The sequence below is a fragment of the Oncorhynchus mykiss genome, chromosome 4 (assembly GCF_013265735.2).
Source record: "Oncorhynchus mykiss isolate Arlee chromosome 4, USDA_OmykA_1.1, whole genome shotgun sequence".
In the NCBI taxonomy this organism is placed as follows: domain Eukaryota; kingdom Metazoa; phylum Chordata; class Actinopteri; order Salmoniformes; family Salmonidae; genus Oncorhynchus; species Oncorhynchus mykiss.
In genome coordinates, this window is record NC_048568.1 from 46,562,903 (window position 1) to 46,588,418 (window position 25,516).

The 25,516-nt window shown below is 43.2% G+C and overlaps 2 protein-coding genes across 9 annotated transcripts in view; both read left to right on the forward strand.

Moving 5' to 3' along the window:
• The window catches only part of LOC110521126 (kinesin-like protein KIF3B), a 28,333-nt gene extending 16,156 nt beyond the window's left edge, over positions 1-12,177 (forward strand). The window contains exons 4-8 of one of the 3 annotated variants that reach the window (XM_036976455.1): positions 1,446-1,564; positions 2,269-2,391; positions 11,469-11,577; positions 11,683-11,840; positions 11,938-12,177. In XM_036976455.1, coding sequence (XP_036832350.1) covers positions 1,446-1,564; positions 2,269-2,391; positions 11,469-11,577; positions 11,683-11,840; positions 11,938-12,025 — 597 coding nt within the window. In that variant the 3' untranslated portion in view covers positions 12,026-12,177. Of the gene's footprint in view, positions 1-1,445; positions 1,565-2,268; positions 2,396-11,468; positions 11,578-11,682; positions 11,841-11,937 lie in introns of those variants that run through there. The other 2 variants (XM_036976456.1, XM_036976457.1) reach the window with 2 other exon arrangements.
• A 93-nt stretch (positions 12,178-12,270) lies between these two features.
• The window catches only part of mapre3b (microtubule-associated protein, RP/EB family, member 3b), a 32,633-nt gene continuing 19,387 nt past the window's right edge, over positions 12,271-25,516 (forward strand). Inside the window, exons 1-4 of one of the 6 annotated variants that reach the window (XM_036976459.1) lie at positions 12,271-12,818; positions 19,690-19,839; positions 19,943-20,081; positions 20,775-21,003. Coding sequence is in view for 1 of the 6 variants with exons in the window: in XM_036976458.1 (XP_036832353.1) it covers positions 12,739-12,818 (80 nt within the window). In the remaining 5 variants the exon portion in view is untranslated. Of the gene's footprint in view, positions 12,819-17,048; positions 17,641-19,689; positions 19,840-19,942; positions 20,082-20,774; positions 21,004-25,516 lie in introns of those variants that run through there. The other 5 variants (XM_036976463.1, XM_036976461.1, XM_036976460.1 and 2 more) reach the window with 5 other exon arrangements.

Consider the following 25,516-nt stretch of genomic DNA (forward strand, 5'->3'; position numbering starts at 1 on the left):
CATCAGTCAGGAAGTTAAAGCTTGGTCGCAAATGGGTCTTCCAAATGGACAATGACCCCAAGCATACTTCCAAAGTTGTGGCAAAATGGCTTAAGGACAACAAAGTCAAGGTATTGGAGTGGCCATCACAAAGCCCTGACCTCAATCCTATAGAACATTTGTGGGCAGAACTGAAAAAGCGTGTGTGAGGCCTACAAACCTGACTCAGTTACACCAGCTCTGTCAGGAGGAATGGGCCAAAATTCACCCAACTTATTGTGGGAAGCTTGTGGAAGGCTACCTGACACGTTTGACCCAAGTTAAACAATTTAAAGGCAATGCTACCAAATACTTCTGACCCACTGGGAATGTGATGAAATAAATAAAAGCTTAAATAAATCATTATCTCTACTATTATTCTGACATTTCACATTCTTAAAATAAAGTGGTGATCCTAACTGATCTAAGACAGGGAATTGTTACTATGATTAAATGTCAGGAATTGTGAAATGTATTTGGCTAAGGTGTATGTAAACTTCCGACTTCAACTGTACGTATAGACGAGCGATGTCAGAGCGGAACGGACTAAGATACAGTAGAATAGTATAAAATACAGTATATACATATGAGATGAGTAATGCAAGATATGTTAACATTATTAAGTGAGTAAGATACCTTAGAATAGCCAAGTAAAGCCCCGCCGGCCAAACCCGGACAACACTGGGCCAATTGTGTGCCACCCTATGGGACTCCCGGTCACGACCGGTTGTGACACAGCCTTGGATCAAACCCCAGGCCACACTACAATGCAGTGCCTTAGACCGCTGATCATCATCATACCATGACGGATTCATGTGATACTTCCTTAACCCATAGAAAGTTCCACCCAGTTGACTACTTCAAAATGGTGAAAGTCCTCAATGGTGCTGCCCATGCTAAAACTGGCTTTTGGCCGCTAAAGGACTCTATCTATATCTGTGGGATAACATCAGTTAGCTGTTAGCATGCTGGTTAAAGGTACTCACATCCAAGATATGACATCACACATCCTGACTGCAGGTCACATGACTACTGAACTTGAAATAAACATTAATCCATGAACCCTTATGCTAACCTGGCCCGTGTTCCGACACCGCATGATGACCTACGACCTCTCTACTGGACCAATGAGAGGGTGGGAGACTGCTGGGGGAATGGACAGAGATCTACGGTGTTGTAGCTCTATGCTAAGCTGCAGTGTGTCTGTTCTACTGTGTTGTAGCTCTATGCTAAGCTGCAGTATGACTGTTCTACTGGTTGTAGCTCTATGGTAAGCTGCAGTATGTCTGTTCTACTGGTTGTAGCTCTATGTTAAGCTGCAGTGTGTCTGTTCTACTGGTTGTAGCTCTATGCTAAGCTGCAGTGTGTCTGTTCTACTGGTTGTAGCTCTATGCTAAGCTGCAGTGTGTCTGTTCTACTGGTTGTAGCTCTATGCTAAGCTACAGTGTGTGAAGGCTGAGATCCAGGATGTTAATGATGAGCATGTCAGGAGTCGACAGGAGCTGGAGCAGACGCAGAACCAACTCACCAGAGAACTCAAGTTCAAGTAAGTACAACACACACACACACACACATTAATATACACACACACACACACACACACACACACACACATACGCATTAATACACACACACACACACACACACGATGTGAGTACAGTCAGCAATTGAGCCACATATTCAGTATATTATATTATCTTTCGTGTGTGTGTGTGTGTGTATTAATATGTGTGTGTGTGTGTGTGTATTAATGTGTGTGCGTGCGTGTGTGTGCTTGTGTATGTGTGTATATTCATGTGTGTGTGTATTAATGTGTGTGTGTGTGTGTATTAGTGTGTGTGTGTGTGTGTGTGTGTGTGTGTATTAATGTGTGTGTGTGTGTGCGTGTATTAATGTGTGTGTATATTAATGTATGTGTGTGTATATTAGTGTGTGTGTGTGTATATTAATGTGTGTGTGTGTGTGTGTGTGTGTGTGTGTGTATTAATGTGTGTGTGTATTAATGTGTGTGTGTGTGTATTAATGTGTGTGTGTGTGTGTGTGTGTGTGTGTGTGTATTAATGTGTGTGTGTGTGTGTATTAATGTGTGTGTGTGTGTGTGTATTAATGTGTGTGTGTGTATTAATGTGTGTGTGTGTGTGTGTGTATTAATGTGTGTGTGTGTGTGTGTGTATTAATGTGTGTGTGTGTGTGTATTAATGTGTGTGTGTGTGTGTGTGTATATGTGTATTAATGTGTGTGTGTGTGTAGGTATCTGATCATAGAGAACTTCATTCCTCCGGAGGAGAAGAATAAGATCATGAACAGACTGACCTTTGACCCTGAGGAGGACCAGTGGAAGTTCACACCCCTCGTCCCTGCAGAGAGGTCAGGGTGGGTGTGTGTCTGTATCTGTATCTTTAGTATCTGTATCTGTAGTGTCTGTATCTGTAGTGTCTGTATCTGTATCTGTAGTGTCTGTATCTTTAGTATCTGTAGTGTCTGTATCTGTAGTGTCTGTATCTTTAGTATCTGTATCTGTAGTATCTGTAGTGTCTATCTGTAGTGTCTGTATCTGTATCTGTAGTGTCTGTATCTGTAGTGTCTGTATCTGTAGTGTCTGTATCTGTAGTGTCTGTATCTGTAGTGTCTGTATCTGTAGTGTCTGTATCTGTAGTGTCTGTATCTGTAGTGTCTGTATCTGTATCTGTAGTGTCTGTATCTGTATCTGTATCTGTAGTGTCTGTATCTGTAGTGTCTGTATCTTTAGTATCTGTAGTATCTGTAGTGTCTATATCTGTAGTGTCTGTATCTTTAGTATCTGTAGTATCTGTAGTGTCTCTATCTGTAGTGTCTGTATCTGTAGTGTCTGTATCTTTAGTATCTGTATCTGTAGTGTCTGTATCTGTAGTGTCTGTATCTGTATCTGTAGTGTCTGTATATGTATCTGTAGTGTCTGTGTCTGTATCTGTAGTGTCTGTATCTGTATATGTAGTGTCTGTATCTGTAGTGTCTGTATCTGTATCTGTAGTGTCTGTATCTGTAGTATCTGTAGTGTCTGTATCTTTAGTATCTGTATCTGTAGTGTCTATATCTGTAGTGTCTGTAGTGTATTTATCTGTACTGTCTGTACCTGTAGAGTCTATCTGTACTGTCTGTTTCTTTATCTGTAGTGTCTGTATCTGTATTTGTAGTGTCTGTATCTGTAGTGTCTGTGTCTGTATCTGTTGTGTCTGTAGTGTCTGTATCTGTACCTGTAGTGTCTGTATCTGTACTGTCTGTATCTGCACTGTCTGTATCTGTATCTGTAGTGTCTGTATCTGTAGTGTCTGTAGTGTCTGTATCTTTAGTATCTGTATCTGTACCTGTAGTATCTGTGGTGTCTGTATCTATATCTCTAGTATCTGTATCTGTAGTGTCTGTATCTGTAGTGTCTGTATCTGTATCTCTAGTGTCTGTATCTGTAGTGTCTGTAGTGTCTGTATCTTTAGTATCTTTATCTGTAGTGTCTGTATATTTAATATCTGTATCTGTAGTGTCTGTAGTGTCTGTATCTGTAGTATCTGTATCTGTAGTATCTGTAGTATCTGTATATGTGTGTGTATCTGTAGTGTCTGTATCTGTAGTGTCTGTATCTGTAGTGTCTGTATCTGTAGTGTCTGTATCTGTAGTGTCTGTATCTGTAGTGTCTGTATCTTTATCTGTAGTGTCTGTATTTGTAGTGTCTGTATCTTTAGTGTCTGTAGTGTCTGTATCTGTAGTATCTATCTGTATCTGTGTCTGTATCTGTAGTGTCTGTATCTGTAGTATCTGTATCTGTAGTGTCTGTATCTGTATCTGTAGTGTCTGTATCTGTATCTGTAGTGTCTGTATCTGTATCTGTAGTGTCTGTATCTGTAGTGTCTGTATCTGTATCTGTAGTGTCTGTATCTGTAGTGTCTGCATCTGAAGTATCTGTATCTGTAGTGTCTGTATCTGTATCTGTAGTGTCTGTGTCTGTAGTATCTGTATCTGTAGTATCTGTAGTGTCTGTATCTGTAGTGTCTGTATCTGTAGTGTCTGTATCTGTAGTGTCTGTATCTGTAGTGTCTGTATCTGTAGTGTCTGTATCTGTAGTGTCTGTACCTGTAGTGTCTGTACCTGTAGAGTCTGTACCTGTAGAGTCTGTACCTGTAGAGTCTGTACCTGTAGAGTCTTTATCTGTAGTGTCTGTATCTGTATCTGTAGTGTCTGTATCTGTAGTATCTATATCTGTAGTGTCTGTAGAGTCTGTACCTGTAGAGTCTGTACCTGTAGAGTCTGTACCTGTAGAGTCTGTACCTGTAGAGTCTGTACCTGTAGTGTCTGTACCTGTAGTGTCTGTACCTGTAGTGTCTGTACCTGTAGTGTCTGTATCTGTAGTGTCTGTATCTGTAGTGTCTGTATCTGTAGTGTCTGTACCTGTAGAGTCTGTACCTGTAGAGTCTTTATCTGTAGTGTCTGTATCTGTATCTGTAGTGTCTGTATCTGTAGTGTCTGTATCTGTATCTGTTGTGTCTGTAGTATCTATATCTGTAGTGTCTGTATCTGTATCTGTAGTATCTATATCTGTAGTGTCTGTACCTGTAGAGTCTGTACCTGTAGAGTCTGTACCTGTAGTGTCTGTACCTGTAGTGTCTGTACCTGTAGTATCTGTACCTGTAGTGTCTGTACCTGTAGTGTCTATATCTGTAGTGTCTGTATCTTTAGTATCTGTAGTATCTGTAGTGTCTCTATCTGTAGTGTCTGTATCTGTAGTGTCTGTATCTTTAGTATCTGTATCTGTAGTGTCTGTATCTGTAGTGTCTGTATCTGTATCTGTAGTGTCTGTATATGTATCTGTAGTGTCTGTGTCTGTATCTGTAGTGTCTGTATCTGTATATGTAGTGTCTGTATCTGTAGTGTCTGTATCTGTATCTGTAGTGTCTGTATCTGTAGTATCTGTAGTGTCTGTATCTTTAGTATCTGTATCTGTAGTGTCTATATCTGTAGTGTCTGTAGTGTATTTATCTGTACTGTCTGTATCTGTAGTGTCTGTATCTGTAGTGTCTGTACCTGTAGAGTCTGTACCTGTAGAGTCTATCTGTACTGTCTGTTTCTTTATCTGTAGTGTCTGTATCTGTATTTGTAGTGTCTGTATCTGTAGTGTCTGTGTCTGTATCTGTTGTGTCTGTAGTATCTATATCTGTAGTGTCTGTATCTGTACCTGTAGTGTCTGTATCTGTACTGTCTGTATCTGCACTGTCTGTATCTGTATCTGTAGTGTCTGTATCTGTAGTGTCTGTAGTGTCTGTATCTTTAGTATCTGTATCTGTACCTGTAGTATCTGTGGTGTCTGTATCTATATCTCTAGTATCTGTATCTGTAGTGTCTGTATCTGTAGTGTCTGTATCTGTATCTCTAGTGTCTGTATCTGTAGTGTCTGTAGTGTCTGTATCTTTAGTATCTTTATCTGTAGTGTCTGTATCTGTAGTGTCTGTATATTTAATATCTGTATCTGTAGTGTCTGTAGTGTCTGTATCTGTAGTATCTGTATCTGTAGTATCTGTAGTATCTGTATATGTGTGTGTATCTGTAGTGTCTGTATCTGTAGTGTCTGTATCTGTAGTGTCTGTATCTGTAGTGTCTGTATCTGTAGTGTCTGTATCTGTAGTGTCTGTATCTTTATCTGTAGTGTCTGTATCTGTAGTGTCTGTATCTTTAGTGTCTGTAGTGTCTGTATCTGTAGTATCTATCTGTATCTGTGTCTGTATCTGTAGTGTCTGTATCTGTAGTATCTGTATCTGTAGTGTCTGTATCTGTATCTGTAGTGTCTGTATCTGTATCTGTAGTGTCTGTATCTGTATCTGTAGTGTCTGTATCTGTAGTGTCTGTATCTGTATCTGTAGTGTCTGTATCTGTAGTGTCTGCATCTGAAGTATCTGTATCTGTAGTGTCTGTATCTGTATCTGTAGTGTCTGTGTCTGTAGTATCTGTATCTGTAGTATCTGTAGTGTCTGTATCTGTAGTGTCTGTATCTGTAGTGTCTGTATCTGTAGTGTCTGTATCTGTAGTGTCTGTATCTGTAGTGTCTGTATCTGTAGTGTCTGTATCTGTAGTGTCTGTACCTGTAGAGTCTGTACCTGTAGAGTCTGTACCTGTAGAGTCTGTACCTGTAGAGTCTGTACCTGTAGAGTCTGTACCTGTAGAGTCTGTATCTGTATCTGTAGTGTCTGTATCTGTAGTATCTATATCTGTAGTGTCTGTATCTGTAGAGTCTGTACCTGTAGAGTCTGTACCTGTAGAGTCTGTACCTGTAGAGTCTGTACCTGTAGTGTCTGTACCTGTAGTGTCTGTACCTGTAGTGTCTGTACCTGTAGTGTCTGTACCTGTAGTGTCTGTATCTGTAGTGTCTGTATCTGTAGTGTCTGTATCTGTAGTGTCTGTACCTGTAGAGTCTGTACCTGTAGAGTCTGTACCTGTAGAGTCTTTATCTGTAGTGTCTGTATCTGTATCTGTAGTGTCTGTATCTGTAGTGTCTGTATCTGTATCTGTTGTGTCTGTAGTGTCTATATCTGTAGTGTCTGTATCTGTATCTGTAGTATCTATATCTGTAGTGTCTGTACCTGTAGAGTCTGTACCTGTAGAGTCTGTACCTGTAGTGTCTGTACCTGTAGTGTCTGTACCTGTAGTGTCTGTACCTGTAGTATCTGTACCTGTAGTGTCTGTACCTGTAGTGTCTGTACCTGTAGTATCTGTATCTGTAGTATCTGTAGTATCTGGTCACTCTAGCTGTGTGGAGAAGATACTGCTCTGTTTCAGCTGGTATGGTCAGTCTAGCTGTATGGAGGAGAAGGTACTGCTCTGTTTCAGCTGGTATGGTCAGTCTAGCTGTATGGAGAAGGTACTGCTCTGTTTCAGCTGGTATGGTCAGTCTAGCTGTATGGAGAAGGTACTGCTCTGTTTCAGCTGGTATGGTCAGTCTAGCTGTCTGGAGAAGGTACTGTTCTGTTTCAGCTGGTATGGTCAGTCTAGCTGTCTGGAGAAGGTACTGCTCTGTTTCAGCTGGTATGGTCAGTCTAGCTGTATGAAGGAGAAGGTACTGCTCTGTTTCAGCTGGTATGGTCAGTCTAGCTGTATGGAGGAGAAGGTACTGCTCTGTTTCAGCTGGTATGGTCAGTCTAGCTGTATGGAGAAGGTACTGCTCTGTTTCAGCTGGTATGGTCAGTCTAGCTGTATGGAGGAGAAGGTACTGCTCTGTTTCAGCTGGTATGGTCAGTCTAGCTGTATGGAGGAGGTACTGCTCTGTTTCAGCTGGTATGGTCAGTCTAGCTGTATGGAGGAGAAGGTACTGCTCTGTTTCAGCTGGTATGGTCAGTCTAGCTGTATGGAGGAGAAGGTACTGCTCTGTTTCAGCTGGTATGGTCAGTCTAGCTGTATGGAGGAGGAGGTACTGCTCTGTTTCAGCTGGTATGGTCAGTCTAGCTGTATGAAGGAGAAGGTACTGCTCTGTTTCAGCTGGTATGGTCAGTCTAGCTGTATGGAGAAGGTACTGCTCTGTTTCAGCTGGTATGGTCAGTCTAGCTGTATGGAGGAGAAGGTACTGCTCTGTTTCAGCTGGTATGGTCAGTCTAGCTGTATGGAGAATGTACTGCTCTGTTTCAGCTGGTATGGTCAGTCTAGCTGTATGGAGAAGGTACTGCTCTGTTTCAGCTGGTATGGTCAGTCTAGCTGTATGGAGGAGAAGGTACTGCTCTGTTTCAGCTGGTATGGTCAGTCTAGCTGTATGAAGGAGAAGGTACTGCTCTGTTTCAGCTGGTATGGTCAGTCTAGCTGTATGGAGAAGGTACTGCTCTGTTTCAGCTGGTATGGTCAGTCTAGCTGTATGGAGGAGAAGGTACTGCTCTGTTTCAGCTGGTATGGTCAGTCTAGCTGTATGGAGAATGTACTGCTCTGTTTCAGCTGGTATGGTCAGTCTAGCTGTATGGAGAAGGTACTGCTCTGTTTCAGCTGGTATGGTCAGTCTAGCTGTATGGAGGAGAAGGTACTGCTCTGTTTCAGCTGGTATGGTCAGTCTAGCTGTATGGAGAAGGTACTGCTCTGTTTCAGCTGGTATGGTCAGTCTAGCTGTATGGAGGAGGAGGTACTGCTCTGTTTCAGCTGGTATGGTCAGTCTAGCTGTATGGAGGAGGAGGTACTGCTCTGTTTCAGCTGGTATGGTCAGTCTAGCTGTATGGAGGAGGAGGTACTGCTCTGTTTCAGCTGGTATGGTCAGTCTAGCTGTATGGAGAAGGTACTGCTCTGTTTCAGCTGGTATGGTCAGTCTAGCTGTATGGAGGAGAAGGTACTGCTCTGTTTCAGCTGTTATGGTCAGTCTAGCTGTATGGAGGAGGTACTGCTCTGTTTCAGCTGTTATGGTCAGTCTAGCTGTATGGAGAAGAAGGTACTGCTCTGTTTCAGCTGTTATGGTCAGTCTAGCTGTATGGAGAAGAAGGTACTGCTCTGTTTCAGCTGTTATGGTCAGTCTAGCTGTATGGAGGAGAAGGTACTGCTCTGTTTCAGCTGGTATGGTCAGTCTAGCTGTGTGGAGGAGAAGGTACTGCTCTGTTTCAGCTGGTATGGTCAGTCTAGCTGTATGGAGGAGAAGGTATTGCTCTGTTTCAGCTGGTATGGTCAGTCTAGCTGTATGGAGAAGGTACTGCTCTGTTTCAGCTGGTATGGTCAGTCTAGCTGTATGGGGAAGGTACTGCTCTGTTTCAGCTGGTATGGTCAGTCTAGCTGTATGGAGGAGAAGGTACTGTCTCTGTTTCAGCTGGTATGGTCAGTCTAGCTGTATGGAGAAGGTACTGCTCTGTTTCAGCTGGTATGGTCAGTCTAGCTGTATGGAGGAGAAGGTACTGCTCTGTTTCAGCTGGTATGGTCAGTCTAGCTGTATGGAGGAGAAGGTACTGCTCTGTTTCAGCTGGTATGGTCAGTCTAGCTGTATGGAGAAGGAGGTACTGCTCTGTTTCAGCTGGTATGGTCAGTCTAGCTGTATGGAGAAGGTACTGCTCTGTTTCAGCTGGTATGGTCAGTCTAGCTGTATGGAGAATGTACTGCTCTGTTTCAGCTGGTATGGTCAGTCTAGCTGAATGGAGGAGAAGGTACTGCTCTGTTTCAGCTGGTATGGTCAGTCTAGCTGTATGGAGAAGGTACTGCTCTGTTTCAGCTGGTATGGTCAGTCTAGCTGTATGGAGAAGGAGGTACTGCTCTGTTTCAGCTGGTATGGTCAGTCTAGCTGTATGGAGAATGTACTGCTCTGTTTCAGCTGGTATGGTCAGTCTAGCTGTATGGGGAAGGTACTGCTCTGTTTCAGCTGTTATGGTCAGTCTAGCTGTCTGGAGAAGGTACTGCTCTGTTTCAGCTGGTATGGTCAGTCTAGCTGTATGGAGGAGAAGGTACTGCTCTGTTTCAGCTGTTATGGTCAGTCTAGCTGTATGGAGGAGAAGGTACTGCTCTGTTTCAGCTGGTATGGTCAGTCTAGCTGTATGGAGGAGAAGGTACTGCTCTGTTTCAGCTGGTATGATCAGTCTAGCTGTATGAAGGAGAAGGTACTGCTCTGTTTCAGCTGGTATGGTCAGTCTAGCTGTGTGGAGAAGGTACTGCTCTGTTTCAGCTGGTATAGTCAGTCTAGCTGTATGGAGAAGGTACTGCTCTGTTTCAGCTGGTATGGTCAGTCTAGCTGTATGGAGGAGAAGGTACTGCTCTGTTTCAGCTGGTATGGTCAGTCTAGCTGTATGGAGGAGGAGGTACTGCTCTGTTTCAGCTGGTATGGTCAGTCTAGCTGTATGGAGGAGAAGGTACTGCTCTGTTTCAGCTGGTATGGTCAGTCTAGCTGTATGGAGGAGAAGGTACTGCTCTGTTTCAGCTGGTATGGTCAGTCTAGCTGTTTGGAGAAGGTACTGCTCTGTTTCAGATGTTATAGTCAGTCTAGCTGTATGGAGGAGAAGGTACTGCTCTGTTTCAGCTGGTATGATCAGTCTAGCTGTCTGGAGAAGGTACTGCTCTGTTTCAGCTGGTATAGTCAGTCTAGCTGTATGGAGGAGAAGGTACTGCTCTGTTTCAGCTGGTATGGTCAGTCTAGCTGTATGAAGGAGGAGGTACTGCTCTGTTTCAGCTGGTATGGTCAGTCTAGCTGTATGGAGGAGGAGGTACTGCTCTGTTTCAGCTGGTATGGTCAGTCTAGCTGTATGGAGGAGGAGGTACTGCTCTGTTTCAGCTGGTATGGTCAGTCTAGCTGTATGGAGAATGTACTGCTCTGTTTCAGCTGGTATGGTCAGTCTAGCTGTATGGAGAAGGTACTGCTCTGTTTCAGCTGGTATGGTCAGTCTAGCTGTATGGAGGAGAAGGTACTGCTCTGTTTCAGCTGGTATAGTCAGTCTAGCTGTATGGAGAAGGTACTGCTCTGTTTCAGCTGGTATGGTCAGTCTAGCTGTATGGAGAAGAAGGTACTGCTCTGTTTCAGCTGGTATGGTCAGTCTAGCTGTATGGAGGAGGAGGTACTGCTCTGTTTCAGCTGGTATGGTCAGTCTAGCTGTATGGAGAAGGTACTGCTCTGTTTCAGCTGGTATGGTCAGTCTAGCTGAATGGAGGAGAAGGTACTGCTCTGTTTCAGCTGGTATGGTCAGTCTAGCTGTATGAAGGAGAAGGTACTGCTCTGTTTCAGCTGGTATGGTCAGTCTAGCTGAATGGAGGAGAAGGTACTGCTCTGTTTCAGCTGGTATGGTCAGTCTAGCTGTATGAAGGAGGTACTGCTCTGTTTCAGCTGGTATGGTCAGTCTAGCTGTATGGAGGAGGTACTGCTCTGTTTCAGCTGGTATGGTCAGTCTAGCTGTATGGAGAAGGTACTGCTCTGTTTCAGCTGGTATGGTCAGTCTAGCTGAATGGAGGAGAAGGTACTGCTCTGTTTCAGCTGGTATGGTCAGTCTAGCTGTATGGAGAAGGTACTGCTCTGTTTCAGCTGGTATGGTCAGTCTAGCTGTATGAAGGAGAAGGTACTGCTCTGTTTCAGCTGGTATGGTCAGTCTAGCTGTATGGAGGAGGAGGTACTGCTCTGTTTCAGCTGGTATGGTCAGTCTAGCTGTATGGAGGAGAAGGTACTGCTCTGTTTCAGCTGGTATGGTCAGTCTAGCTGTATGGAGGAGGAGGTACTGCTCTGTTTCAGCTGGTATGGTCAGTCTAGCTGTATGAAGGAGAAGGTACTGCTCTGTTTCAGCTGGTATGGTCAGTCTAGCTGTATGGAGGAGGAGGTACTGCTCTGTTTCAGCTGGTATGGTCAGTCTAGCTGTATGGAGAACAAGGTGCTTTCTGTATCTGTATCTGTCCTTGTATTTGTGACCTCTGAAATGTTTAACTCTTTCTAGACTTTAATGTGATATGTGGAATTAAATAAAGTATTTCAAATTATTTTCTCTCTGTCTCTCTCCCTCTCTCAGTCAGTTCAGCCAGATGAAGAAGAGGCCGGCTTCTGCAGTCGGATACAAACGACCAATCAGCCAGTACGCACGGGTCTCCTTAGTGATGGGAGCTCACTCCAGATACCGGGTAAGTGTGTGTGTGATAGGGAGAGTGAATATGCTCTGTAGTTATGTAACCCAAATCTTAAAAAAAAAGCTTTGTTTCCTCCTCTATGTGTGTGTGTGTGTGTAGGCTGAGAACATCATGTTCCTGGAGCTGGACATGACTCATCCCACCACTGTCTCATTGGACCACAGGCCATCGGAGGTGGGGCCTAATTATAGCCCCTACCCAACAGACAACGTTCCCCACAGGGAGCGAGCTGCACGTGTCCGCATGTCACGATCCTGGTGAGACACACATACCTCCGCCAGATCACGTGTCTCTTAACATGTCCTTGTGTGATGTCATATCCCTGTGTGATGTCATATCTTCTTCCTGTTCCAGGTGTCAGACCCCGCGAGCCATCACTTCCTCCACCTCCACCGTTTCCCTGACAACCCATTCTACAGCCACGCCCACTGCCGCCCAGTGAAGAGCAGCCTACTTCACTACCTATCCCTTCCATATCTCTCTCTCCCTTCCATATTTCTCTCTCTCCTTCTCCATATCTCTCCCTCTCCATATCTCTCCCTCTCCCTTCCATATTTTTCTCTCTCCCTATCTCCTTTCCATCTCTCCCTTCCATATCTCTCCCTCCCCCTTCCTACTTCTACACATCTCCTTCCCTCCCTTCCTCCCTACAGGCTCTCCCTCTCCACATATCTCCCTCTCCACATATCTCCCTCTCCCTTCCATATATCTCCCTCTCCATATCTCTCCTTCTCCCTTCCATATCTCTCCTTCTCCCTTCCATATCTCTCCCTTTCCCTTCCTACTTCTACACATCTCCTTCCCTCCCTACAGGCTATGAACACTGAACTAAAGAAACGAGACATAAATGGCCTGTCTACCTACAGGCTATGAACACTGAACTAAAGAAACGAGACGTTTTGGCCTGTCTACCTACAGGCTATGAACACTGAACTAAAGAAACGAGATGTTTTGGCCTGTCTATCTACAGGCTATGAACACTGAACTAAAGAAACAAGATGTTTTGGCCTGTCTACCTACAGGCTATGAACACTGAACTAAAGAAACAAGATTATCGATGGTACTAGTAGTTTCTCCTCTGATTTCAATAATCAAAGATCAGGTTCGTGTTCTGAACTCTCAAGGAATCGCTGCCGCACACCGGATCAAAGTGAGATGGAGGAACTCAGAGAAATGCTGATGCCTACTTCAAACATCATTGTTCCGCGAGCATCACATTGGAACATGGTTCAGTGGTAAGTTATTGATGTGGAATGGATGTTGATGAGGTCCACAACATGGTTCAGTGGTGAGTTATTGATGTGGAATGGATGTTGATGAGGTCCACAACATGGTTCAGTGGTAAGTTATTGATGTGGAATGGATGTTGATGAGGTCCACAACATGGTTCAGTGGTGAGTTATTGATGTGGAATGGATGTTGATGAGGTCCACAACATGGTTCAGTGGTAAGTTATTGATGTGGAATGGATGTTGATGAGGTCCACAACATGGTTCAGTGGTGAGTTATTGATGTGGAACTACAATGTGTTCTGAGCATCTTTTCAGCTAAGTTGACTAAAACTGAGAGATCGGTTGAGAGGGGGGGGGGGGGGGGGGGGGTGGAGGTACGGCAATGTGGGGAGAGAGGGACAAGTGGGGTGGATATGGTTGCAGCTATGTGGGGTGGGGGGCATGGCATGTGTTTTTATTGGCATATGTGTATGTCATTGGAGGCTCCTCAGAGGAGGGGGAGGACCATCCTCCTCAGTGAATTTCATATATATATATATAAAAAATGTATACAAGTACTGTATTTCTTTTTAGATAAAACTGTACTAAATAAGCTATACTAAATATATTCTTGTCACCAAATAATTTATTAAATCACACTGTTTTACCATGAAGATCTACAGTTGCTTCAACAGCACCTTCTTGGCTAGCACCATGGTGTAGCCGGAGGACAGCTAGCTTCCATCCTCCTCTGGGTACATTGACTACAATACAAAACCTAGGAAGCTCAAGGTTCTCACCCCCTTCCATAGACTTACACAATAATTATGACAACTTGCAAAGGACGTCCTCCAACCTATCAAGAGCTCTCACAGCATGAACTGACATGTTGGATGGCTCGAGTTTGAAGTGAAGGGAGTACAGGGCTTAGCATGTGTCTCCAGGAGGCTAAAAATAGATTTTGGCTTGGAAAAGTTTAACATTTTCAGAAGGAGTCAGGTAATTGGTTAAGGGAGGAGGATTGGAGAGAAAGAAAGAGGAGGTTGAAAAGACTGAGGCAGAGGATGGGTTTGAGTCTAGCAATAACAAGGGAGAGAAATGTCGAGGAAGATTGGTGTCAAGTTCAAACAGAGTGATGGCAGTTTGAGTTCTGGAGGTGGAATGGAAGGTGTTGTGAGGAGCTCTGCGGTGCAGATCCGGTGGGGAGCGTGGTGAAACAGAGGTGACAGTCTGTTCTTTTGAGCTTTGTTTCATTACCTGACAAAGTCATGTAAGAATATATGAGTTATGCTTTTTTTGTGCCAAATACACTGTAGTGTTATAGGTGTCACGTTTATGGGCATGTAGCAGCAGTATGTATGTAGGAGGGACATTTAATAAGATGGCTTGGAGAAAAAGGCAGACGTTTTACGTGCAAACCGATTGTTTTTTATTTTGTACGTAATGTTGCCGCTACCGTCTCTTATGTCCGAAAATAACTTCTGGACATCAGGACTGCGATTACTCACCACGGACTGGCAGATTACTCACCACGGACTGGCAGAGTCATTTTTCCCTTTAACCTTTCTAGGGTACGTGAGACAGAAGCGTCCCACCTCTTCAACAGCCAGTGAAACTGCAGGGCGCCAAATTCAAAACAATAGAAATCCCATAATTAAAATTCCTCAAACATGTATTTTACACCATTTTAAAGATAAACTTGTTGTAAATCCAGCCACAGTGTCCGATTTCAAAAAGGCTTTACGATGAAAGCAAACCAAAGGATTATGTTAGGTGAGTGCCTATTCACAGAATAACACAGCCATTTTTCCAGCCAAAGAGAGGATTCACAAAAAGCAGAAATCTAGATAAAATTAACCACTAACATATGATGATCTTCATCAGATGACACACCTGAGGTAGAGTATCTCATGATAAACTGTAGACCACACAACCTACTTAAAGAGTTTATCTATATTCTTTGTAGCTGTTTACATTCCACCACAGTCAGAGGCACTAAGACAGCATTGAATGAGCTGTATTCCGCCATAAGCAAACAAGAAAAGGCTCACCCAGAGGCGGCGCTCCTAGTAGCCGGGGACTTTAATACAGGGAAACTTAAATTAATTTTACCAAATTTCTATCAGCATGTTAAATGTGCAGCAGAGAGAAAATAAATCTGGACCACCTTTACTCCACACACAGAGACGCATACAAAGCTCTCCCTCGACCTCCATTTGGAAAATCTGACCATAATTATATCCTCCTGATTCCTGCTTACGAGCAAAAATTAAAGCAGGAAGTACCAGTGACTTCCTCAACACAGAAGAGGTCAGATGAAGTGGATGCTACACTACAGGAGTGTTTTGCTGGCACAGACTGGAATGTTCCGGGATTCATCCAATGACATTGAGGAGTACACCACCTCAATCAACGGCTTTATCAATAAGTGCATCGACGATGTCGTCCCCACAGTGACCCTACGTATACTTCCCAACCAGAAGCCATGGATTACAGGCAACATCCGCACTGAGCTAAAGGCTAGATCTGCGGCTTTCAAGGAGTGGGACACTGAGCACTTATTAGAAATCCTGCTATGCCCTCAGATGAGCCATCAAACAGGCAAAGCGTTTCAATCCTACTACACCGGCTCTGGTGCTCGTCGGTTGGGGCTTGAAAAATATTACGGACCTCAAAGGGAAACCCCTTTGTAATGAGGTACAACGGATTTCAGTTTGCCTGCATTAAAGTCCCCGGCCACTAGGAGCACCGCTTCTGAGCATTTTCTTGTTTGCTTATGGCCTTATACAGCTCGTTGAGTGTGGTCTTAGTGCCAGGATCGGTTTGTGGTGGTAAATAGATGGCTACGAATAATAAGAACTCTCTTGGTAGATTGTGTGGTCTACAGCTTATCATAAGGTATTCTACCTCAGGCGAGCAATACCTCGAGACTTCTTTAATATTAGACATCGCACACCAGCAGTTATTGACAAATAGACACACACCCCTGCCCCTCATCTTACCAGACGTGGCTGCTCTGTCCTACCGATGCACGGAGAAGCCAGCCAGCTCTATATTATCCATGTTGTTGTTCAGCCACGTCTTGGTGCAACATTAAATATTACTGTTTTTAATGTCCCGTTGGTAGGATAGTCTAAATCGTAGATCTCCAGTTTGTTTTCCAATGATTGCACGTTGGCCAATAATACGGCCAATAATATTATTCTACAATGTAGAAAAGCCCTTGAATGAGTAGGTGTGTCCAAACTTTTGACTGGTACTGCATGCTTCAGTAAGGTTGGCTTCTTAGCATTAATATCAATGGTTATCAACTGTACCGACTGCATCTCTGTGCAGAGATGGAACGTAGGTCACAGAAAATAGATGTTGTGGTGGCAGCTGCAGAGAAGTACTTGGGGGTAGTAGATTTGACTTCAGAAGAGGTGTGTTGAGTGGTAGTGTCCCGTCCTTTCAGGTCGTTGGCCTGAGGAAGTATCAGATAGGGTTAAAGTAGTGGACTACGTTCTGTCCTCTCTAGTGGACTAAGGTCTGTCCTCTCTAGTGGACTAAGGTCTGTCCTCTCTAGTGGACTAAGGTCTGTCCTCTAGTGGACTAAGGTCTGTCCTCTCTAGTGGATTAAGGTCTGTCCTCTCTAGTGTACTAAGGTCTGTCCTCTCAGGTCATTGGCCTGGGGTAGGATCAGATAGGGTTAAAGTAGTGAAATAAGGTGGTTGGTTTTAATGAGTGTAGGTTTAGTTGGTAGGGTAATGAGGTGGTGGGTTTTACCTCTTAAGAATATTTTTCAATTTTCACCTAAAATGACATACCCAAATCTAACTGCTTGTAGCTCGGGCCTTGAAGCAAGGAAATTCATATTCTTGGTACCATTTGAAAGGAAACACTTTGAAGTTTGTGGAAATGTGAAAGGAATGTATGAGAATATAACACAATAGATCTGGTAAAAGATAATAACCGTTCTACTGTATTTTTTTGTACCATCTTTGAAATGCAAGAGAAAGGCCACAATGTATTATTCTAGACCAGGTGCAATTTAGATGTTGGCCACTAGATGGCAGCAGTGTATGGGCAAAGTTTTAGACTGATCCAATGAACCATTGTATTTCTGTTGAAAATGTATCAAGACTGCCCAAATGTGTCTAATTTGTTCATTAATAACTTTTCATGTTCAAAATTGCGCACTCTCCTCAAACAATATCATGGTATTATTTCACTGTAATTGCTACTGTAAATTGGACAGTGCAGTTAGATTAACTTCACTAATTTTGGATGAAAAGCATGCCCAAATTAAACTGCCTGCTACTTATACCCAGAAGCTAACAGTTAAGCTATTTTAACAGTTTCCACAACTGTTAAAATAATGTCTGTGAGTATAACAGAACTCATATGGCAGGTGAAATCCAACCAAGAAGTACTGTTTTTCCATTGAAAGCCTATCCACCATACAAAGACTTAGGACACAGTTCACGATATCTATGGCTTCCTCTACATGTGGCCAGTCTTTAGGCATCGTTTCAGGCTTTTACTCTGACAAATGAGGGAGATACAGCACTTTAAATGAGAGGCCAGTGGAAATTTCCAGCCATGAGTCCTGCGCCGTTCTTGTTTCTCCTTTTCTATTGACAAAGCTTTTGTCTGGTTGAAATATTATTTATGACAAAAACAACCTGAGGATTGATTTTAAACATAGTAGAAACATGTCAAACTAACTTTTATTGTGCTTTTTTGACTTTCCGTCTTGATGTTGAGAGCGCGCATTGTGCCTTTGGATTTCTGGACATAAAGAGGGACATTATCGAACATTTGTCTAACATGGAGACCTGGGAGTGCCACCAGATGAAGATCAAAGGTAAGTGATTCATTTTAATGCTATTTCTGACTTTTGTGAGCCCTCTCATTGGCTGTAAAATGGCTGTATTGTTTTCTGTGACAAGGCGCTGACCTAACAATCATTTGGTGTGCTTTCTCCGTAAAGCCTTTTTGAAATCGGACACTGAGGTTGGATTTACAAGAAGTTAATCTTTAAAATGGTGTATAATACTTGTTTGAGGAATTTTAATTAATTATGGGATTTCTGTTGTTTTGAATTTGGCGCCCTGCAATTTCACTGGCTGTTGTCGAGGTGGGACGCTAGCGTCACACTTGTACCAGAGGTTAACAAGAATTTAAGTTTTCTGCCAATATCAGATATGTCTATGTCCTTGGATCGCATTAGCCTATGTTAGCTCAACCGGAAGGGACACCGATCCCGAATAAGTTTTAATGAGTGTAGTTAGTTAGTTGGGTAATGAGGTGGTGGGTTTTAATGAGTGTAGGGTTAGTTAGTAGGGTAATGAGGTGGTGGGTTTTAATGAGTGTAGGGTTAGTTAGTAGGGTAATGAGGTGGTGGGTTTTAATGAGTGTAGAGTTAGTTGGGTAATGAGGTGGTGGGTTTTAATGAGTGTAGGATTAGTTAGTTAGTAGGGTAATGAGGTGGTGGGTTTTAATGAGTGTAGGGTTAGTTAGTTAATAGGGTAATGAGGTGGTGGGTTTTAATGAGTGTAGGGTTAGTTAGTTGGGTAATGAGGTGGTGGGTTTTAATGAGTGTAGGGTTAGTTAGTAGGGTAATGAGGTGGTGGGTTTTAATGAGTGTAGGGTTAGTTAGTAGGGTAATGAGGTGGTGGGTTTTAATGAGTGTAGGGTTAGTTAGTTGGGTAATGAGGTGGTGGGTTTTAATGAGTGTAGGATTAGTTAGTAGGGTAATGAGGTGGTGGGTCTTAATGAGTGTAGGGTTAGTTAGTAGGGTAATGAGTGTAGGGTTAGTTAATAGGGTAATGAGGTGGTGGGTTTTAATGAGTGTAGGGTTAGTTAGTTGGGTAATGAGGTGGTGGGTTTTAATGAGTGTAGGGTTAGTTAGTAGGGTAATGAGGTGGTGGGTTTTAATGAGTGTAGGGTTAGTTAGTTAGTAGGATAATGAGGTGGTGGGTTTTAATGAGTGTAGGGTTAGTTAGTAGGGTAATGAGTGTAGGGTTAGTTAGTTGGGTAATGAGGTGGTGGGTTTTAATGAGTGTAGGGTTAGTTAGTAGGGTAATGAGGTGGTGGGTTTTAATGAGTGTAGGGTTAGTTAGTTAGTAGGGTAATGAGGTGGTGGGTTTTAATGAGTGTAGGGTTAGTTAGTTGGGTAATGAGGTGGTGGGTTTTAATGAGTGTAGGGTTAGTTAGTAGGGTAATGAGGTGGTGGGTTTTAATGAGTGTAGGGTTAGTTAGTAGGGTAATGAGGTGGTGGGTTTTAATGAGTGTAGGGTTAGTTAGTAGGGTAATGAGGTGGTGGGTTTTAATGAGTGTAGGGTTAGTTAGTAGGGTAATGAGGTGGTGGGTTTTAATGAGTGTAGGGTTAGTTAGTAGGGTAATGAGGTGGTGGGTTTTAATGAGTGTAGGGTTAGTTAGTAGGGTAATGAGTGTAGGATTAGTTAGTAGGGTAATGAGGTGGTGGGTTTTAATGAGTGTAGGGTTAGTTAGTAGGGTAATGAGGTGGTGGATTTTAATGAGTGTAGGGTTAGTTAGTAGGGTATTTAAAAATATTTTTTATTCCAATTTTCCCGTTTCCCTTTTTCCATTTTGTATCACAAAGTGTAATGGATTCATACTATAGTTCAGTTGGTGGAGTTAACGCAGCATATTGGACGCCAACAACAGTTAAGTCACACAAATAAGAAGAACTGACGTTGTGTTCACCCAATCAATGCTTCAGAGAATTAATCTAGTACTGAAAGCATAAAACTACAGAAAGCTACATTGCAGTGCATAAAATATGGTAAGTAGTTGACTCAGAGAGAGACAACAGTTGAACAGTTTTGAACAAATTAATATCGAGAGAGAGAGCTAGGTATATTTTGTTGTATTTTTCAATTTCACTTAGCTAGCGAATGCAGCTACCAGGTCCAGTTCCTGTATTGAAGTGGTGTGGAATGGATGGTGAGCTGGGGTGGCTCCTACCAGGTCCAGTATTGGCCATCACAGCTACAGTTTCCAAGGCTACAAGGAAGAGCAGAATGTGTCTCCTGACCAGGTAGAGAAGTTTTCACAATTGCTCACAGAGTTGGAGTCAAAGCGGCCTGAGACCCCAAGGACTGAACTATTGTAAGATAATTGAAGATTGTTTTGTACAACAGGTTTTCCAGCATCTCCATTGAGAGAAATCTGTGCATCCAAGCAGAGGACACGCTGGAAAACAGAGGTCACAGGTCAGGGATCCCTCCTCTGTTGCCAATAGGAAAAGAGGGGCAGGGCTAGGTTGACCAGGTGAAGCAGGTAGATTGAGCTACACAGCTGTATCACATTCACTAATGATTTAACATAATTTAACCGCTCACCTCTGTTACTTATACACTACGGATTCCACATCATTCATTTCTCACTTTGACTTCTTATAAACTAATGATAACACATCATTTAACCTTTACCCTCTCCTACTGGGGTGGCAGGTAGCCTAGTAGTTAGAGCGCTGGGCAAGTAACAAAGGTTGCTAGATCGAATCCCCAAGCTGAAAATCTGTCGTTCCACCCCTGAACAAGGCAGTTAACCCACTGTTCCTAGGCCATCATTGTAAATAAGAATTTGTTCCTAACGGACTTGCCTAGTTAAATAAAGGTAAAATACTTATACACTAATGATTCCACATTGTTTAACCTTTAAAGGGGAAATCTGCTTTTTCTATATAATGTGTTTACTTATAAATTGATATGCAACCATTGATTCTTGAAGAATGTAACTACTTCAACTGTTGTACCCCATCAGAACCCAAAATATAAGCTTTGTTTTACTCCGTTTTTAAACATGGTAAATTTAAACAATCACTATATAGCCTGAAAACATTTTTCAAACTATAATTTTGATATTAATGTATTCTGCAGAATAAACCCCATTACAACAACAAAAAATGTGTCACTATGTTCTATTTGAAAGGGCGAAAGTAAAGTGACAGATATTATCGTATGTCGACAGGCAGCCAAACCTCAGACGAGCCAGGTGATGTAGATCCATCATGGCGTCCCGGGGATCCGAGGTGATGCAGTTGCGTTATGACGCAGGTGAAAACCTGCCGCTGTGGGACGCGCTGGGCGTACGGCTGAGCTGTGGTTGGGGCAGCAGCTCGTCGCTACGAACAAGCTGTAGCAACGCAGTAGTATCGACCGGACAGGCTCAGAACAGCACGATTCTTCAAAACTAGAGCGTGAGTGACTGTCACTAACTATTACCACTACGATGTATACTATTTAAAAGCGGACTTTGACTACTAACGTTAGTTTAGTTTTTATAGTTAGCTAGTCAGGTAGAGACATTCCCGAATGCCATCACATTCGAGTCCCATTCGGAGCGGCTCATAGTGTATGTGTGTGTGAGAGAGTGTGTGTGAGAGAGAGAGAGGGAGAGAGGGATATTTCTGGAGGCCTCCAGACGGGGTTGGATGAAAACAGTATAGTTGAATTGTGCTGGACCGGCTGGCCAGACCGGGCTAGACCGACCGTTATGTATAGCTAACGTATCACTAGGCTTGCATCTACGTACTGTAGGCTAGTTCAGTTAGCTCAGGTAGCTTAGCTCAGTTGGTTCAGTTAGCTCAGCTCATTCATTGGCTCTGCAGCAAGTCTTTAGCAGCTTAAATCAAGCCCTACGCAGCAACTCACATTTGTGCTAAAACAGCCACTGACTACTAGGTAGTCACATTGTTTTCGTTGTAACTAGATATTGTTTGACTGTTGTCCTTGTATGATGAACAAGTCCTTTACTGATTTAGACGTTACGATGTTATTATCAAGTAGTCAACTTTCCCCCGTCAACAACAATGCCAACACATTATCCGGCCTAGGGGCTTCTGATCGGGAGGCGTTTATCAGTGACACACACATATCACCATGGGCGCCTGAAATGTTAGTATAAAAAAATATCCTGCAACTCTACACTGTTTCTTAACAGGGGGAATGGATATTTGTTTTGCCACAATAAATTATATACATTTTTTAATGACTAGATCACTAATCCCTGAAAATCCATCCCCCAATAATTAATTGACAGGTTTGAAACCCTACCAACTCTGTGAGTCTCACAAACTTCCCAACCCATTCCCTGATAATCCCTCCCACAGTGATTGATTGACAGGTTTGAAACCCTACCAACTGTGTCTCAAAAACTTCCCGACCCATTCCCTGATAATCCCTCCCACAGTGATTGATTGACAGGTTTGAAACCCTACCAACTCTGTGTCTCAAACTTCCCAACCCATTCCCTGATAATCCCTCCCACAGTGATTGATTGAAAGGTTTGAAACCCTACCAACTCTGTGTCTCACAAACATCCCAACCCATTCCCTGATAATCCCTCCCACAGTGATTGATTGACCCACAGTGATCGAGGATTTCATATTTGTATTTATTTAACCAGGAAAGTCAGTTAAGAACACATTCTTATTCACAATGACTACCTAGGAACGGTGGGTTAACTGCCTTGTTCAGGGGCAGAACGACAGATTTTTACCTTGTCAGCTCGGGGATTCGACGCTCTAACCACTAGGCTACCTGCTGCATGATAATGAGGAAATAAAATGTTTTTAAAAAATACATATTGTTTTAGCCAATAAGGATTTCAATTTTATACTTGGTAGATTAATAAAAAATAAAAAAAATTGCACATTACATTTTCATATTTTTGTCTCATGATCGGGCGGCAGGGTAGCCTAGTGGTTAGCGCATTGGACTAGTGACTGGAAGGTTGCAAATTCAAACCCCCGAGCTGACAAGGTACAAATCTGTCCCTGAACAGGCAGTTAACCCACTGTTCCTAGGCCGTCATTGAAAATAAGAATGTGTTCTTAACTGACTTGCCTAGTTAAATAAAGGTAAAAAAAAAAAAAAAAAATGTAGGTCAAATACAAATGTGAACTTTGATTTATTCTTTAAACAATGTTCTTTCTAAATATGGCATTGTTCTCTGGAAGGCCATTGAACAAGAACTGCCAACTTGAAAATGCAAACTGGAGTTTGCATTTAAATGTGGTCATTGATTATGTTAACATAAAAAATAATGTTTCAAACAAATTATTAATTTATCCTGATCAAATTAGATTTTTTGGGGCAGCTATATATATGTATCCATATATTGCGGCCCCAACAATGCAGTTATCACTAACAATGTAATACCAGAAAAAACAAGGAAGATAAGAACACTAAGTAAGGAGACTATATACAGGGTCAGTACCATATTAACATGTACAGGGATACTGGAGTGATGGAGGTAGATATGTATAGGGGGAAGGAGACAGGGATACTGGAGTGATGGAGGTAGATATGTATAGGGGGAAGGAGACAGGGATACTGGAGTGATGGAGGTAGATATGTATAAGGGGAAGGAGACAGGGATACTGGAGTGATGGAGGTAGATATGTATAGGGGGAAGGAGACAGGGATACTGGAGTGATGAGGTAGATACGTATAGGGGGAAGGGGACAGGGATACTGGAGTGATGGAGGTAGATATGTATAGGGGGAAGGAGACAGGGATACTGGAGTGATGGAGGTAGATATGTATAGGGGGAAGGAGACAGGGATACTGGAGTGATGGAGGTAGATATGTATAGGGGGAAGGAGACAGGGATACTGGAGTGATGGAGGTAGATATGTATAGGGGACAGGGATACTGGAGTGATGGAGGTAGATATGTATAGGGGGAAGGAGACAGGGATACTGGAGTGATGGAGGTAGATATGTATAGGGGGAAGGGGACAGGGATACTGGAGTGATGGAGGTAGATATGTATAGGGGGAAGGGGACAGGGATACTGGAGTGATGGAGGTAGATATGTATAGGGGGAAGGGGACAGGGATACTGGAGTGATGGAGGTAGATATGTATAGGGGGAAGGAGACAGGGATACTGGAGTGATGGAGGTAGATATGTATAGGGGTAAGGGGACTATATACAGGGTCAGTACCATATTAACATGTACAGGGATACTGGAGTGATGGAGGTAGATATGTATAGGGCGAAGGGGACAGGGATACTGGAGTGATGGAGGTAGATATGGTTAGGGGACAGGGATACCGGAGTGATAGAATAGATGCTGTTCATTCAGAAAGTTTTCAGACCATTTGACATTTTGTTACATTACAACCTTGTTTTAAAATGGATCAGACCCTTCTCCCCCGATTGCTCAGTTTGGCCGGGCAGGTATCTCTAGGAAGAGTCTTGGTTTTTAAGAATGATGGAGGCCACTGTGTTCTTGGGGAACTTCAATGCAGCAGAAATTTTATTGGCACCCTTCCCCAGATCTGTGCCTCGACACAATCCTGTCTCTGAGCTCTAGGGACAATTCCTTCGACCTCATGGCTTGGTTTTTGCTCTGACATGTACTGTCAACTGTGGGACCTTATATAGACAAATCCCATCAATTGAATTTACCACAAGTGGACTCCAACCAAGTTGTAGAAACATCATAAGGATGATCAATGGAAACAGGATGCAGCTGAGCTCAATTTCGAGCCTCATAGCAAACAGGCTGAATACTTAAATAAGTAAATAAAGTATTTCTGTTTAGAATTTCTCAGAAATTAGCAAAAATTTCAAAAAATCTGTTTGCACTTCGTCATTATGGGGTATTTTGTGTACAGTGAATTCAACTCTTCCTAGAGCTTGCCGCCCAGCCATACTGATCAATCGGGGGAGAAGGGCCTTGGTCAGGGTGGTGACCAAGAACCGATGGTCACTCTGACAGAGCTCCAGAGTTCCTCTGGAGATGGGAGAACCTTCCAGAAGGACAACCCTCTCTGCAGCACTCCACCAATCAGGCCTTTATGGTAAACTGGCACCTAAAGGACTCTGACCATGAGAAACAAGATTCTCTGGTCTGATGAAACCAAGATTGAACTCTTTGGCCTGAATGCCAAGTGTCACATCTGGAGGAAGTCTGCCACCATGCTGTGGGATGTTTTTTATCAACAGGGACTGGGAGACTAGTCAGGAATGAGGGAAAGATGAACAGAGCAAAGTGAAGAGATCCTTGATGAAAACCTGCTCCAGAGCACTCATTACCACAGACTGGGGTGAAGGTTCACCTTCCAACAGGACAGTGACCCTAAGCACACAGCCAAGACAACACAGGAGTGGCTTTGAGACATGTCTTTAAAGAACCCAAACCCGATCGAACATCTCTGGAGAAACATGAAAATAGCTGTACAGCGACGCTCCCCATCCAACCTGACAGAGCTTGAGAGGATCTGCAGAGAAGAATGGGAGAAACTCCACAAATACAGGCGTGCCAAACTTGTAGCATCATACCCAGCCCAAAACCCAATACAGACAGGTCACTGGCCTCCTCCCTCGAGGCTGTCTAATCGGTGATCAGGTCTACCACCATACTTTCATCAGCAAACTTGATGGTGTTGGAGTCGTGCGTGGCCACACAATCATGGGTGAACAGGGAGTACAGGAGGGGACCAAGCATGCACCCCTTAGGAGCTCCCGTCAGGAAGTCCAGGATCCAGTCGCAGGGAGGTGTTCAGTCCCTGGGTCCTTAGCTTAGTGATGAGCTTTCAGGGCACTAAGGTGTTGAACGCTGAGCTGTAGTCAGAAAAACATCATTCTCATGTAGCTGTTCCTTTTGTCCAGGTGGGAGAGGGCAGTGTGCAGTGCAATAGAGGTTGTGTCATCTGTGGATCTGTTGGGGCGGTTTTGTATTGGAGTGGGTCCAGGGAGTC